Raw genomic sequence first — 15,551 nt, forward strand, 5'->3', positions numbered from 1 at the left:
CCCGTCGAGGGTTCGGATCCCACATAGAGACCGGTCGGCTCACTGGTTGAGTGCGGTGTGGGCACAATACTGAGGGTTGTGATCCCATTGCCGGTCGCGGTACAGGCGTGACACCGAGGGTTGCGATCCCGTTACCGGTCATGAAAAAAGACAAAAAAAAAAAAAGAATTTACAATTTTTTCATTAACATCCTTTATTCTGTTCCAGCATCCCAACCAGGACACCACATTGCATATGACAGTACAGGGGAGGAGAGGGGTGATACCTCTTCTCATCCATGGTAAGGGTCACGGCCAACACTCCTATAACAAAAGACAGGTTAACAAGAAAAAAGTATGACAAATTTATTTAATCAAAGTTTTATATGAAACAGGAGCCTTCAGAAATGACACAAAAACCCAGGGAATACCGTCCATTTTTATGCTTAGTTTCAATGAAGAATGGACAGCCATGTAAGAAATGTGATTGGACAAAAGGATATGATCTAATAGTAATAGACTGAGTGGGGAACCCAGCAAGGCATGTCTCTTTTCACATTTGTCTTGTCCTCTCTGTGGAGCATTTCTTCCTCCCGGGTATAGGACAGGACCCCTCTGACATGGGAGTCTTATGATCTACCATCAGACAAGGTAGCTCAGAAAATGTACGGCCAGCTCCTACACAGAAAGGTGGGGGGAAGGTTAGAGTAATATTTCTAGGTTGAATGGCTTGCTTTGGGGAAGATGGGTTCTAGTTTCTATGCTCTGCCTTGGGAGAGAAGGAATTCTTCTTTCTCTGACTCAGGGGAAGAAAGGGGCAGCAGACAGGAGGGCAAGAGAAGTCAGAAAGGCTTTGCTTCTGAGGCTGCTTCTGAGTCCCTTCAGTCCCCTTTAGTTCAAAGTACTAACCATGACAAGGAGCTATACTTTGGGGTATCATGCTCTGCGGCTCAAAAACAGTTTTTCAGTCTTTTCTTGTTTTTGATGACCTTTATAGTTTTGAGGAGTATTAGTGAGGTATTTTGTGGAATATCCTCAAACTGGGATTTGTCTGATGTTTTTTCTCCTGGTTAGATTGGTGTTTCCGTTCTTTGGGAAGAAGACCACAGGAAAAGTGCCATTTTCATCACATCATATCAAGAGTAAATACTATCAAAATGTCTAATCATTGTTGGTATTGACCTTATTCACCTGGCCAAGGTAGTGTTTGTCAGGTGTCTCCCCTTCCACACTGTAGTCTTAGGCAAAAAGTCACTATGCATAGCTGTGGGTGGGAATTAATACACCCCTCTGAATAGGGTATTACTAATTAGAATTCTTCTGTAAGGAAGATATGTCCTTTCTCTCATTTATTTAATCACTTATTTATATCAACACGGACTCTAGTATATTTTATACTCTAGGTTATAACTTAATTCTATGTTAATTTATTTTGTTGCTCAAATTGTTCCATGTTTGACCACAGCAAGCTCTTTCAGATTGATTCCTCTGTCCTTTGACACGCCTGCATTCTTTTTTTTTTTTTTTTTTTTTTTTTTTTTGAGCACTTCTCTTACTTCTGGGCCACAAGACGCTCCAGCTTCAGCTTGCTATGCCCCGGTCCCTGAGTCACCCACTTCTCTAAGGAGCCCGGGCCCTTTTATCAGAGAGTGGTATTTGCAAACCAAGATCAGAGTGCCTACAATTCCTTCTTAGTTGAAAATTTAGCCTGTACTCAAGAAGACTTGAAGGACTGCAGTCCTGACCTCATGCCCAACGCCCCACCCCTCCCTCTTAGGGCCACCGAGACTCCCCGCCCCCACGACAAGGCCGGCACGCATGCGCGCTGGGGCGGTTACGTCAGGACGGCGGCGAGGGCGCTGGACGTTCCGCAGTCGGAGCAGAGGAACCCAGGCGGCGTCCTTGTGCTCCCTGCTCTGCTTCGTGAACCGCGGTCCGAGTGTTCGCAGGTGAATGTCCCCGTCCCGTGTGGCCTACTCCGGGCGCCCCGCCTCCGGCCCGCGCCCTCCAGAACCTCCCTTACAGCTTCCCAGCCCGGGCCCCTCCGAGGGGACCCCCCACCCCGCCCCGTCCCCCCCGTGTCCCCCCTCCTAGCCTTCCCTGGAGCGGCCCAGCCCCGAACCCTCCGAGTGGTCGCCCCCCACCTCTGCGGTTTCCCGCATCCGCTCGCTTTCCCGGCGCCCCCTTCTGGCCTTTCTCACAGCCGCCCGGTCGCCCCCCACCTCTGCGGCTCCACCCACCCTCCCGCTCTTAGCCTCCTCGAGAGCCTCCCAGCCCCGAACCCCACCTCTCCGGTCCCTCGGACGCGTCCCCTTTCCCGGTCGGCCCCGCCGGAGCTCCCCTCTGCGGCCCCAGCCCTGCACCCTTGCTGCTCGCGAGCGCACCGCCGTCCGACCGCCGGGCCCTGCTGCCGCCTCCCTCCCGCCGCCCGCGGTCTCCGGGTGCCCGACCTCCGCCCCTGCGGCCCCTCCGCTCGAGGGGACTGGGGTCTTCTCAGTTCTTCCCCGCCGGAATGGCATTGAGGCTTCGCACTCGCGGGTGGGGCCGGTCCCTGCCTCGTTTCACCCGCTCTTGGTCCTGCAGTGTCTTTAGTTTTGGGTGCTTGGTATACGTTATCTTATATATTTTTTTTACGTTTGGTTCTCTTACCCAATTAGATTGAGAACTTCGGAGGTGAGGGATTTTCCTTTCGCGCCGGCGTAGGGTTTTTAATTTTTTTCTTGTTTAAGTCTTAAACGTAGAGCAGTTCACGTAAAAAAGGCTTCATAAATGACCGAGTAGTAAATTTCCAGTGTTTCAGGGTGGATGAAAAAAAGAGATGAGGTGGGACTGTCCATTGTCAAAAAATCTAGGGAAACATGGTTAATTCAAAACGCCAATGACTCCTGGTCTAGGAGAATCATTTTTTCTAGTGCCTCCCATTTGACTAGGAAATAGTGGAGCCACCTCCCGAGGGAGGAATATTCCACAGTCCTCTGTTGAGGGAACTAGTGCCAGTGCAGGAAGTGACCTGTCTGAAGTCACATGGGGAATTAGGGACCAAGCTGGGACTGTTAACCGCCTGTTTACTTATGGCCTTCAATATCTGTTGAACAAATTAATGACCAAGCCATGTAGGCACAGGCACACCTATGTCTATGTGCCTGTGAAGTGGATGTATCCGCCTGAGGGCCTGTTTGTGCATGGGAACACCACTGCGACTGGCTCACTTGTCTTCAGCAGTGTTCCCTGGGTCCAGGAAATTCCTAATCCTGGGCTGGTCTGCTGCAAGCTGATAGGATGTGGGACTTGAGAAGAGAACCTCTGGCTGGGCAGGTGCTTGTCCGGGCTTCCCTTGTGCTTGGCATTTACTCTATGTGGTAGTGATTTCTTTGCTTGACTCTTTACCCCCTTCACGCATATCAGACGTGTGTTGCGGGATCTTCCTGGTAGACAACGTAGTGTACGGATCATTGTTGGTGGTCAGTAAATGCTTATTGAAGGGGTCTGCAGAAAAGAACTCAGAATCTGACAGCAGTTCTTTCCTAGCGTTGTATTTTAAGGGCGTTAGCACATTCTGTAAGTAAACTTCCTGATAATCTCAAGGACTGTGAGTATATAGTGGTACAAATAGGACAGATACCACCACTCTTGTAGTAATGTTATTCCTTGGGAAGGTGCGGGTTTTTCTTGACTCCCTCTGAAAGTTTTGCTGTGCTTTTCAGCTTGCATTAATGTTTATTTTCTTCTTTCCTCCTTTCTTACTGGATGTTTCAAAAAATTAAGAATTACTTTATTAGTATCAGTAACTATCAAAACCTGCAAAGAGTAGACTATTAAAAATATTACGAAAAGGGGGCTAGTTGAGCCAGTCTCGTTTTGTTGGTTGTATATTTGCTTCCGAAGTTGATCATGGGAACTGAAAGTTTTTTTGCCTCTTTGTCTTCTTGGCCTTTCTGACTTGTATTAGTCTGTTTTGTATTGCTATAACAGAATACCTGAAACTGGGTGATTTATAAAGAAAATGAAATTTTTTGCTTATAGTTTCTAAGCCTGGGAAGTCCAAGTCTATCTGGTGGTGGCAACAGTGACCCAGGAGTCTCACATTGCAAGATGGTGGAAGTAGAGAGAAGCGAGAGAGAGACTCTTCTTTTAAAGCTCTCAGAACCACATCCTGACCACCATTTTTAATCTGTTCACTTACTGCAGGGTCCTACAACCCAATCACCTCTTCAAACATCCACCTTTCAATTACCATAATATCATTTCTCACCGTCTTAACAGTCACAGTGGGGGCTAAGTTTGTAATACATAAAATTTGGGGGACACAATTCAAGCTTCAGGGAGTTTGGGGGGGACACAATTCATTCCACTACATGCCCTTTGATGATGCTTGTTTTAGGCTTGTTATTAAGCAGTGGTTCCCAGCTTCGAGTGGCCAGTGCAACATGTTAACTGACCTCTAAGCTGATGGGTCACCCAACCGTTCTGTCCTCTCTGTGGTTTTGGAAGATACCTGGGACTCCTCTTTGACTTTCCATTACTGTCCTTGAAGAAGAGAGACGAGTTTTCCTACTGTTCGTAAGGAAGCAACTTCTACAGCTAAAATAAGAGCGAGCACTAACTAAAGGAACTGGGATATTGTGAACGAGTCAGTTGTAGACAGATAACCCTGAATTCCAGCTCTTGGAACAAAATAGTAACGTAATTATAGCAGTTGTCACTTTTGGAGCATCTACTACAGGGCTGTTTGGACATATCTCATTTAATTCTCACAATAACCCTGTGAGGTAACTAGTCATGTCTTGTCATTCAGGCAAGAAAACCGAAGAGAGGTTTAGTATGTTGCCCAAGGTCATTTCAGTGAGTAAAAGGCAAAGTGGACTTCAGGCTCAGACTGTCAGATTCCAAAGGCAGTATTTTCTTTCTACCTGTTAAGTCAGTTTGTTTGTGTTCAATGCTTTTCGAATGATTTGAATTCTAATTTAAAATAATTTGAATTGTTGAATATGGTTTATATTTTAAAGCTTTCTGTGGGTTTTATTGGTATGGAATTAATGTGGCCATTTTGCGGCTAGTTTACTAGTATTTTATCCTCTAGAGAACAACAGCAGAGTTTAGACTTTATTTGATTAGCTTTAGTTTATGCATTAGATCCTGCAGCAGTATGTAAATAAAAATTGGATAGTTCTTATCCATAAGGCTTGGGACCAGAAGTGTTTTGGGGTTTTTTTTTTCCTTCAGATTTTGGAATATTTACAGAATACTTACCAATTGAGCATCTCAAATCTGAAATCTAAAATGCTCCAACGAACATTCCTTTCAGCGTCATGTGGGTGCTCAAAAAGTTTTGGATTTTGGATCATTTCAGATTTCAGATTTGGTATGCTCAACCTGTAGTGAAATAAATTATGTTGAGATAAATTATGGAGTGGTGTTGAATTCAGCATGCTAAGGCAAAGAAAAATATTACTTTTCATTCAGAGACTAATTTGGTTATGTATTCTGGAAGTTTTTTGTTTTCATTTTTACTTCTAGGGTGCAAATTCTGACTCTTAAGGGCATTTAACTTAGTAAGTTTTCTAAGCCATTTGAGAAGCAGCCTGATGCCCTTGTTTCTTCTAGAATGTTTTGGGCAAATTTTAGTCATATGGATAGAGAGTAAATAATAGTGATAGTAGTAATAGTAAGTAGGAATTATTGCTGTGGAAGCAGCTACCATTTATTGAGAGTAAATAGTAGTGATAGTAGTAATAGTAAGTAGGAATTATTGCTGTGGAAGCAGCTACCATTTATTGAGAGTAAATAGTAGTGATAGTAGTAATAGTAAGTAGGAATTATTGCTGTGGAAGCAGCTACCATTTATTGAGAGTAAATAGTAGTGATAGTAGTAATAGTAAGTAGGAATTATTGCTGTGGAAGCAGCTACCATTTATTGAGAGTAAATAGTAGTGATAGTAGTAATAGTAAGTAGGAATTATTGCTGTGGAAGCAGCTACCATTTATTGAGTTTTAGTAACTGTCAGGTACTGCCAGTAACTGTCAGTAACCATGCCAAACACATATTATTCCACCCAATTTTCCAAACGTCTTATCAAATGGGTGGTGGTATTTTTATTTTGGAGATCAAAAAACTAAGGCTAGGAAAAGTTAAGTAACTTGCCCAAGGCAATTTATAACTGATTGAGCTAGGATTTGAACACGGATCTTTTGACTCCAAAGTCTATACTCATAAATGTTAGGCTGTATGAACTTTTAAAAGCATATGATCAAAATCATACTTTATGAATTTTGGTTGTCAAAGATATTCTCTAAGTTCCTCCCCTCAATTTAAAAACAAAAACAAAGAACTGTTGGAAGATTCAAATAGGTAGATTTCATCTAGGTTGGTGTTTTGTTTTGTTTTGTTTTTTGTTTTGGTATATTTGAAGATAATTTAAAGTATTGCTTACATGTTTTCATTTGTAAAAATAATACATGTACTTTAAACCTTAGGGTAAAAAACCTTAGTCTCTTGCCCAACCCCTTTCCTTTAACTAGAGACAACCATATTATTTTTGGGGGGGGGCAGTGGGCAGCTGACCAGTAAGGTCTGAACCTTTTACCTTGGTGTTACCAACACTGTGCTCTAACCAGCTGAGCTAACTGGCCAGCCCACATGCCTTTTTAAAAGTATTTACTTCCATATTTGTGGATATGATAAAACTGCTATTGATTTACATGTAATCTTTTTTTTTTTTTTTTTGTCTTTTTCCGTGTCGGGCAATGGATCGCAACCCTCAGTGTCACCCCCGTACCAGACCGGGATCGGCAACGGGATCGCAACCCTCGGTGTTGCTTCCGCGCCTCGCTCAGCCAGTGAGCGGGAACCGGTCTGTATGTGGGATCCGAACCCTCGGCGGGAGCGCCACCACGCTCCCAAGCAGCGCACTATAGCAGTGTGCCACCGGGCCAGCCCTACATATAATCTTTTGATGTCCCACAATATAATTTACATGTAATCTTTTGACGTCCCACAAGACTTTTGGTGCTTTGGGAAACACTCTTCAATCCAAACCACCAGACAGTCAAAAACTATTAGATAATGTCAGTTCTTTCCCCCTACTCCGGACTACTTTGTTCTCCAATCTGGACTGGTTGTATTTCCAGGCCTGCTGCACAGCTGTCTTTCTGTTGGTCCTTTTTCTTTCTCTTGGTCCTTTACTGGATGAATCCCCTAGTTCATCTTGGTTTATCCTGTCATTTGGTGGAACATGTTCTTCACTAGGTTCTGGAAACAGGGTACATGGAAGGTAAATCTTAAGACTTTTAGCACTTACATAAATGTCTTTACTTTGACTGGGTATAGAATTCTGGCTTGGAAGTAATTTTCCTTCAGCATTTTGTATTGCTCCATTGCCTTCTAGCTTCCAGCATTATTGATAAAGATGCCCTATGCCTTGCTAATTGCTGATTCTTTTTATATGTAACCTCTTTTTCTCTTTGGGGAGTTTTTAGGTTCTCTTCTTTGTTTGTAGTGTTTTCATATTTCACAGTCATCTACTTTACTGAGAATCTTTTAAAATTATTCCTGGACAGTCATTGGAGCTTTTGAGTCTAGAAATGTGCCATCCTGTTCTGGGAAATGTTTGTACAGTATTTCTTCTCCACTCTTTTCTCTGTGGTTTATTTATGAAACTCTCCTATAAGCCGAATATTTTGTATCCCAGGCTTATCTTCTGTTTTTTTTTTTCCCCATCTCTTGGGTTTTTTCTTTATTTTAGAGAGCTTTCCTCTTTTTTTTTTTTTTTTGGTAGAATCAAGATTTTATTTATTTATTGAATTGTACATATTTATGGGTACAAATACATATAATTAAATATCAGTACTTGTGTATGGTGTGTGATGATCAAAATCATGATAATTACCATATTTATCATTACAAAACATAATCATTTTTTGTGTCCATTAATGAATTTCTTGCTAACCTCCCTCCCTCGCCTCCTTTCCCACCTCTAGTAACCACAGTTCTGAACTCTTCTTCTGAAAGGTCAACATATAATTTGTTTGTTCTTTCCCTTTGAGATTTCCTCTATCTTGATCTTTTCAACTCTTCTATTGAATTTTTAATTTTGGTTATCATTTTTAACTAAGAGCTCTAAATGTTCCTGTTTTAGAACATTCTGTTTTGTTTTTTGGATACAGCATTACATGTCATTTCCCTAATGGTAATAGTATTTTTTTTTTAAAGTTGTCTTTTGGTCCTTGCATTGTCTCTGATTCCAGTTAAATTGTTTTTTCTTTTTAATTTTATTTTCTTTAATCTCTACCTTTTATGGTCTAGGCTTTTCTTAAATGTCTGATGACGTGTGCTATCTGCTCCTATTTAAGAGAGGTACTAAGCTGATGAAAGTCTGTGTTTGTTTAAAGTTTATCACCTGGTGAGCTTCCCTGTAGTGTTGGGCAGAGACTGCCTTGCTTACTGAAGAACTCCCCATTGTCACTGTCAGTGCACCTTTCCTCTTAGGCTGTGCCCCTTGCCCAGAGCTTGAGTCTGGGAGGTAAGTAAAAAAAGAGGACTGGGAGTTTAAGACTTTCACATACTCTTGATTTTCACCCCCACCTTCAGAATTGTCTCATAGTTCTGATTTCTGAATCTTTCTGGTATTCTGTGGCAGGAGGTATTGCTGCGTTCTGGTTTCTGTTAGCATGACAAAGCAGAGAAAGCCGAATTTATATTAGTTACCACTTGTCCATTTGCTTTAGAATCTTCATAACGTTATTATCTCATCTACTTTTGTTTCTGCTGCTGATCTCTTTGTCTTTCTGGATTTATGCCTTGTTTTCCCCTTCATTCTCATTTTAGTTGAATTTCAGGAGGGAGCAGAGTTAGCTGTGTGTGCTTCTTATAGTCCACATTAACACTGGAAATAGCAGTCACCAAAATGGGTGATCTTCACATTACTAGTGTTATCTTTTGTCTTGGATCCGTATTTTAATGTCATTCTTGTGTCTTCTCCCTTTGAAAGTAATTCTGTGTGTTGTAGTGTTTGGTGACAAAACATATGGATTCTCTACAGCACATAAGAAGAGAGAAAAATGGAAAGATGGATGTTTAAAGTCTGCATTGTTTGTTTTTCCCCTGTGTGCACTGGACCCTAGATAACTTCAAGGCAGAGCAGGCTAGCAGGATCCAGAACAGGAATTGGTCTAAGCTGATGGGTGGGTTTACCTGTGTGAGGCAATGGTATGTGAATCTCTGAAAGACTGAGGGCAAGTAGCCTGAGTGGCAGGCATGTCCCCTCCTCTGCTTTGTGGTCAGGGTTGAGAATGCATTGGAGGAGCCTGGCAGGGGACAAACTCTGGATAGAAAGGTTTAGCTGTGGTCGAGCATAGGTGAGGTGGGTCATTTAAGGAGCAGGTGATTGCAGGTGCTTATTTAAGGACTTGTTGTCCTTGGTGTTTCTTACTTGTTCTGCCCAGTGTGGAGGGTCTGGGTTGTGTTACTTGTTGCTTATGGATTGGGAGCCAGAGGTGAGGGTGAGTTGCTGCCAGTGGTGAAAGCTGATGGGGCAAGTAAAGCTCCATGTAGTGGTGACACCAGTGTGGAGTTCAAAAGAGAGGCCAGTGGACACTGACAAAGGATACACATCTCTTTAATGGAGATAAATAGCTTATTCTCCTGCACTCAGATGGCTGCCTCCTTGCTGTCTCTGTCAGATGGCAAAGTGCCCCATCCTCGTCCCCCAAGAATGTGCCCCATGGCTGACAGTACTGTCTGATCTAAGTGAAGATCCCACAGTTTGTCTTAAGAAGCTTCGATTATCATGGGACGTTTTTATCCTTGTGGCTTCTTCTGACTTTTCTGGAGACTGGGGTGTAAGTGCCTGGCCAGCAAGTGCAAGTTACCAAACTCAACACCTTCCTTAGTGTGTGAACCCACAGTTCATTTCCCCAGGGCCATTTCTTCCCTGCAACTTAAGTTTAGCCTGGCTCGAAGCCTGTTCCTACAGACTTCCCTGCTACCCAAGTTTCAGTACACTTGAACCCTTAACTCAGAAGTCTCGTCTTTTTTTCTGAAAGAGGAAATCTTAACATCTTAGATAGTAAACACAACAAATATCCCTGATTTGATGCAATAACTATTTGAATTATCCAATGAAGGGATACTATACAGTTATCAAAGTTCTCTTTTTTTTTTTTTTTTGACCAATCTTCCTGTTCTCAATTATGTGAAATTGAACTCATGTTGGAAGGTGTGCCTTTTATCTAACACTTTCTATAGCAGTGTATCCCATTTTAATCATTTTATACTCAGGATGCCTTTCCACCTCTGGAAATGCCAACTAGAACTAGTTGGTTCTAGTGAACTGTAAATGTTACTTTGAATTGGACTCTCATATTACAGTTCAGCCATTAGGTGCCCTCTCTTCAGCTGGTTGCCTTCTTTATCCTTTCTAAGTGCATTTTTGAAAGCATCTTGCCTTTAGACAATAATATGTCTAAGGCACATCCTGAGGTCTCCTGCCCCTAAATTGTAACCAGCTCATTTTCAAGGAACGCTGGCTCCTTTTAGAGGATGCTAGTGTTAGAGATAAAAATCTGGGCACTGGGTGATACATGAGATTGTTCCACTTAGTGACTAAAGACAGACAGGATAAAACCAGATAAGAAGCTACTAGGGTCAGCAGAAGAATTTCTCTTTGTCAAAAAGTCATGAGTTTCTGTGGCTAAGTTCAGTTTAAGTTTCTTTCTGCCTTACAATCTGATTTTCCCTTTATTTAATAGTTTTGAACTATTTTATATAGGCACACTGAATATATGTTTATAATATTGTTCTCTAGATGTAGAATTTTCTGTTTTTTTTCCTTTTTGAATCTTGACTCCTGTGGCCTGGAATTGGTTCCCAAGTCAGCTGTCCAGTTTCTCCTTGTTGATGTTCTTTGAGCCCTAACTACCCGGAAGTAAAAGAAGTACAGCCTCACCCCAAGGAAACACCAAAGAAAACAGGTACAATATCTGATGATTCAGATGTTGATTCATACAATCAGTAGATAGAAAACATATACTAGGAAATTTCTGAGTCCTTAAGGTTTTATCTAAAACTCTCTATTAACTCCTCATCTTCGTGGGTGCTGCTGATGGTGGTGTTAATCTTATTGGCATGTATGATTGTTGGGCTCAGATTCTTAAAGGCCTTTGAATAATTGAAGCTGTTCTTGATCTCAGTATGACACTGGTCTGACATTTTGACTATTAAGAATGACAGAGAATATAACCAAATTAATGTCAAGAACTGTTAGAGATTTAAAGAAATTCACCACGGAAGTTCGGGAGCCTCCTTCTGTTGCTCCACATTCTTATATTATTCACTGGGAGCCACAGCCCCAGCACATAAAGTATCAGTAAAAGTTGTATGTAACACTTCAGTCAGGTTTTGTATTTAAAAATTTCCCAGTACCTTTACAAGGAATTTTTAGCCAATTCTCAGATATATGTATTTTTTTCACATGAAAACACAGCTGAAAATTCGCATTATGGATGTAGGAAGCTGTAGTATACATATCCAGGAGTTGGCATAAATGCATACATACATGCTTTACTCTCTTAGTTTTGTGTTTTGGGGTAATAGCATCACTGCAGGGATGTGATGTTATTTACAACATTCATGTGATGCTGTCTGCATCATTCCATCCCCTGTCTTGTTAATGTACATGTATCATTTGTTTCTTCCATAGACTGAGAACTGCATGAAAGCAGGCACTTTTGCTTGGTCACTGCTGTAGCCTTAGTGTTTAGGACAAGGCTGGGCACACATTAGGTGCTCTAAAAATATTTGTTGAATGAAAATATGATGGCACCGTATTATTTTTCTACCTCAAATTCTTTTGGAAGTAAATGATTATTTTAGGATGTTTTAGGCAGTGAATTTCAGGAAACCAAATTCAACCCAGCTTAAATGATAAAGAAACCCATTATTTTGCTTAGCGGAAAGCCTTGGATTAGGGTGGGTTTTGCAGTTACTTGAGTTGGTGGCACAGTAGCATGAGCTCTGCTGTCTCTAGGGTCAGCTGCCCTGGGGCTGGTCCCTCCTGGTCAGAAGGTGACTACCAGCAGCAGTAAGCAGCGTGCTTGTCTGTTTGCACCTACTGGGAGGAAGTGGGGAGACTGGCTTTCTGGATTTAGGTCATCTGGGATTTTATGTTTGAGAACCTAAATGTGTGAGAAAGATTGGGGAGAGATGAAAAATTTATTTCCTTTCTTGGTGAGAACAGACAGCAGGAATTGACAAAAATTGCAGGGTAAGCAAGAACCTAAAGAAGACATGATTTGGAAGATTCTGGAGTACAGGACAACTAAGGCTTTGGGAGCTCTTTTTCTAAGGACTGGAGATAGGTGTGAATTAAGCCAGGCTTAGACATGGGGAAAGAGTTGCACGAGGGAGATTCGTCTGCTCTTCTCAAGTGCCCACTCGGACTTTTACACCATTTTGCTAACCTTCCAAGCCTTCTTAGTGTCTTAAAGACATACCTAAAAAAACTAACGCAGAAAACCAAAGTGGCCCATGATCTTAGCTTCCAAATAATATCTGTTGATTTCAAAAAATAAAATGCAAATAATATGTGCAAATTGTTAAAAACAAATTCAAACGGTACTGGAGGGTGTAACAGGACTAGTCACCCTCTGTTCTGTCACACACTCAGCATTGCCTCATTCCTCTCCCCAGAGACACGCATGGATAACAGGTTCTGTGATTCCTTATGGAAAACAGTTGTGGAGGCGTTAGATGTGTGTACTCTTTGGCACATGCTGTCCTGCCTCATTTCTTGCATGTCTGTGTGAGAAGCTGTTATGTGTGGAGTTGCTTGCTAAGCAGTCCTGCATGGTGGGGCATGTTGGCCGTGCCTAGTTTTTTGCGGTATATGTGATGTTTCAGTGAACTCTATACATACATGTTGGTGAACCTCTGCATGTATGTCAATGAGGCAAATTTCTAGCAATGGTGAGATTGCTGGGGCAGAGTATATGAACTTGTAAAATTTTGATAGATTTTTCCAAATTTCCCTTCAGAAAGGTTGCAACAGTTTTCTTCCCTGCCATCATGCTTTCTCCTTGCTGAAATGTTTTGGAGTTTTTCATTTGTGTCCATCTGATAGGTAAGATTGTTAACTCCACGTTTCGAATTTTGTTTGTTGAATTGAGAGAGAAATTGAGCATCTTCTTATGGAGTGTATTGGCCATTTGTGTTTCTTTTTCTGTGAACTGCCAACTGATTGATTGCCTTTTTTTTATGAGAATATGTGAGATTTGTAAATGAAGGAAATAAGCTCATGGCTGCCACATGGTTGTAAATGTTTTTTCTAATCTGTCACTGGTCTTTTTTATTTTTATTTTTTTGATATATATACACACACAGAAGATTTTTATCTTTGTGAAATTAAATTTATCAGCTTTTTTCTTGATGACTTTTGGTTTTCTTCCCTAACTTGGCCACTTTGCAAACCAGTGTAGCACATCTGACTGAGCCACGTAAACCCTACTGGTCACACTAGGCATAAGGCTGAGGCAGCTGGACCCCAGAATCTCAGGGCACTGGGCATGTCCTCGGCAAAGCTAACAGCTTAGTGTCCCTGGTCTGCTTTATGTCTGATGAGTAGAGTTATACTCAGTGAACTGGGCAAGGTGGTGAAGCTGAAGTTGGGAGTGGGAGGAGGGGTTGGGGCTGGGGGGCTGTATGGACCCCATACTGAGGAAGTAATTGGTGAATGCCAGGTGGCCAGTGAGGTAAAATGGCTTTGGGCCCTTCTTCAGCTGACGCTGAAGTGGATGAAGATTGAGACTTGGGTTGGATGGGCCGTTCTTTTTCTGGGTGTAATTCTGAACCTGCCTGTTCTTCTCTTGTAGGTGAAGAGATGGCATTTGTGAAGAGCGGATGGTTGCTGCGACAGAGTGAGTACAGGACCCGGGTCTGTGTTTAGTGTTGCCCTAGGAAGCGTCTTTATTTCTGTTTGCTGAAACAGGTCGCGTTTAAACACAAGTAGTAAAGCCTTTTTAATGCTGTTGCCCTGAATTTCCTCTTGGAAATTTTTAGAGCTCTGTGAACTGTTTTTCTGCTTACACGGAGCTCCTCCTTTTTTGCTGAGTTGACAGGAACCAGGAAACGATGGCAATCCGTGCTGATTTCTCTTTTCCTTGCTAGCATGCTTTATTATTAATGGTTGACCTGAGACTGCCTGAATCTAACCAAGCCCAGCTGATGTATCGACATGGAGGTATTGGTCTCTTTGGGTGTGAGAAATACGTGTCTTATCTGGGAATTGAGCAATGAATGACTCTGGTTCTGAAATACTGGAGTCTTTGTAATTAATATGGATGAAGACTTGACTTGAGGGAATGAGTTTATCTAAAACCAAAAATTTGTATCTGCAAAAGGACTCCCTTGAAGAGACTCAATTGTTTCTTTATGGGATTGAGGTCTACTCTCCTAGTCTTGGGTTTGTGGGCCCACCTTTCACATACTGTCTACTTATCTCTGAGGCTGCCACTTCAAGTGGGTTTCAGTGTGCTTTAAAGCAGGAAGAACCAGCCCTGTTTGTTAAAGAAAGAGCAAGCAGATTATTCTGCTGTTCTTCTAGAAAGAGCAGAGTTAAGGGAAAGGTTACTACTATATCATTTATGACTAGCAAAAAACTGAGCTGTTAGCACATGCCGTTTATTGTTCAGAGATAAGAATTTATATTTGAGGGATACCTTCAGAACTTAGCTAAAGTTGAGTCTAGGAGTGAAGAATTGACTATATACCTTAGATGGTTTATAAAAACTATTGTTTTTGAAGCTTGTTTGTGTTCTTGTTGTAAGGATTTTATGTATATATTCTTATTTAATCCTCACAACAGTTCTATAAGAAAGGTGGTATTATGCACAATTGAAGAAATTGAGATTTGCTGAGATTAGGTAATTTGTCTAAGTGTAAACTATGGGTGGCAAACCTACATTCAAACCCAGGACTGTCTGATTTCAACACTGACACTATTTTTACCCAGAAATGGGCCTTCAGCCAGTCTGTGACTAGTTTTACATTCCCGTACCTGGAGCTGACCATGTGTTCTCTCAGGTCTGTGACAGTTCTATAGTCTTAGAGTAGACAGAGCTGTTGTAGTGTTGGCTTTACAAAGAAAGTCTCAGTATGTTGGAGTCTAGCCCCAATCTTTGTGTAAATTTCCTTGTCTTGGGTTTTGTGGTCCTAATCTCCCCATGGTCAGGGGACATGGGGATCCTTGTTCAGACCCTGATGCCATGCCCTCCTTTGCTGGTCCTTCAGATGTCCTCTGGATTTCTCTTTAGGCTATACCTTGTTCGAGGGTAAGCTTTCCTTTCTCCACCACTACTCAGTGTAAGTGTTCTGTAGACATAGTGCACAGTGACACTTTTGACAATTTTGTGCTCCCCATCATTGCTTGGCATGGTGATGTACATAAAACAGATGTCCTTTAAATAAACTGCACAGACTTTTCCAACATCCTGATCTGTGGCTGTTTCAGAAGTGTGTATTCAGAAGACTCATTCCATCACCCCATCCCCAGGTGTGGGGGTTGATTTTTCTTCTTTGCTAAA

The 15,551-nt window shown here is 42.0% G+C and overlaps 1 protein-coding gene across 2 annotated transcripts in view; it reads left to right on the forward strand.

The window, feature by feature from the left end:
- The first annotated feature begins 1,814 nt into the window (after positions 1 to 1,814).
- PLEKHB2 (pleckstrin homology domain containing, family B (evectins) member 2) overlaps positions 1,815 to 15,551 on the forward strand; it is a 35,066-nt gene continuing 21,329 nt past the window's right edge. The window contains exons 1-3 of one of the 2 annotated variants that reach the window (XM_008579836.1): positions 1,815 to 1,927; positions 10,848 to 10,946; positions 13,842 to 13,886. In XM_008579836.1, the coding sequence (XP_008578058.1) occupies positions 13,850 to 13,886 (37 nt within the window). In that variant the 5' untranslated portion in view covers positions 1,815 to 1,927; positions 10,848 to 10,946; positions 13,842 to 13,849. The remainder of the gene's footprint in view (positions 1,928 to 10,847; positions 10,947 to 13,841; positions 13,887 to 15,551) is intronic. The other variant, XM_008579835.1, reaches the window with a different exon arrangement.

Source organism: Galeopterus variegatus, unplaced genomic scaffold (assembly GCF_000696425.1).
Source record: "Galeopterus variegatus unplaced genomic scaffold, G_variegatus-3.0.2 Scaffold1964, whole genome shotgun sequence".
In the NCBI taxonomy this organism is placed as follows: Eukaryota; Metazoa; Chordata; class Mammalia; order Dermoptera; family Cynocephalidae; genus Galeopterus; species Galeopterus variegatus.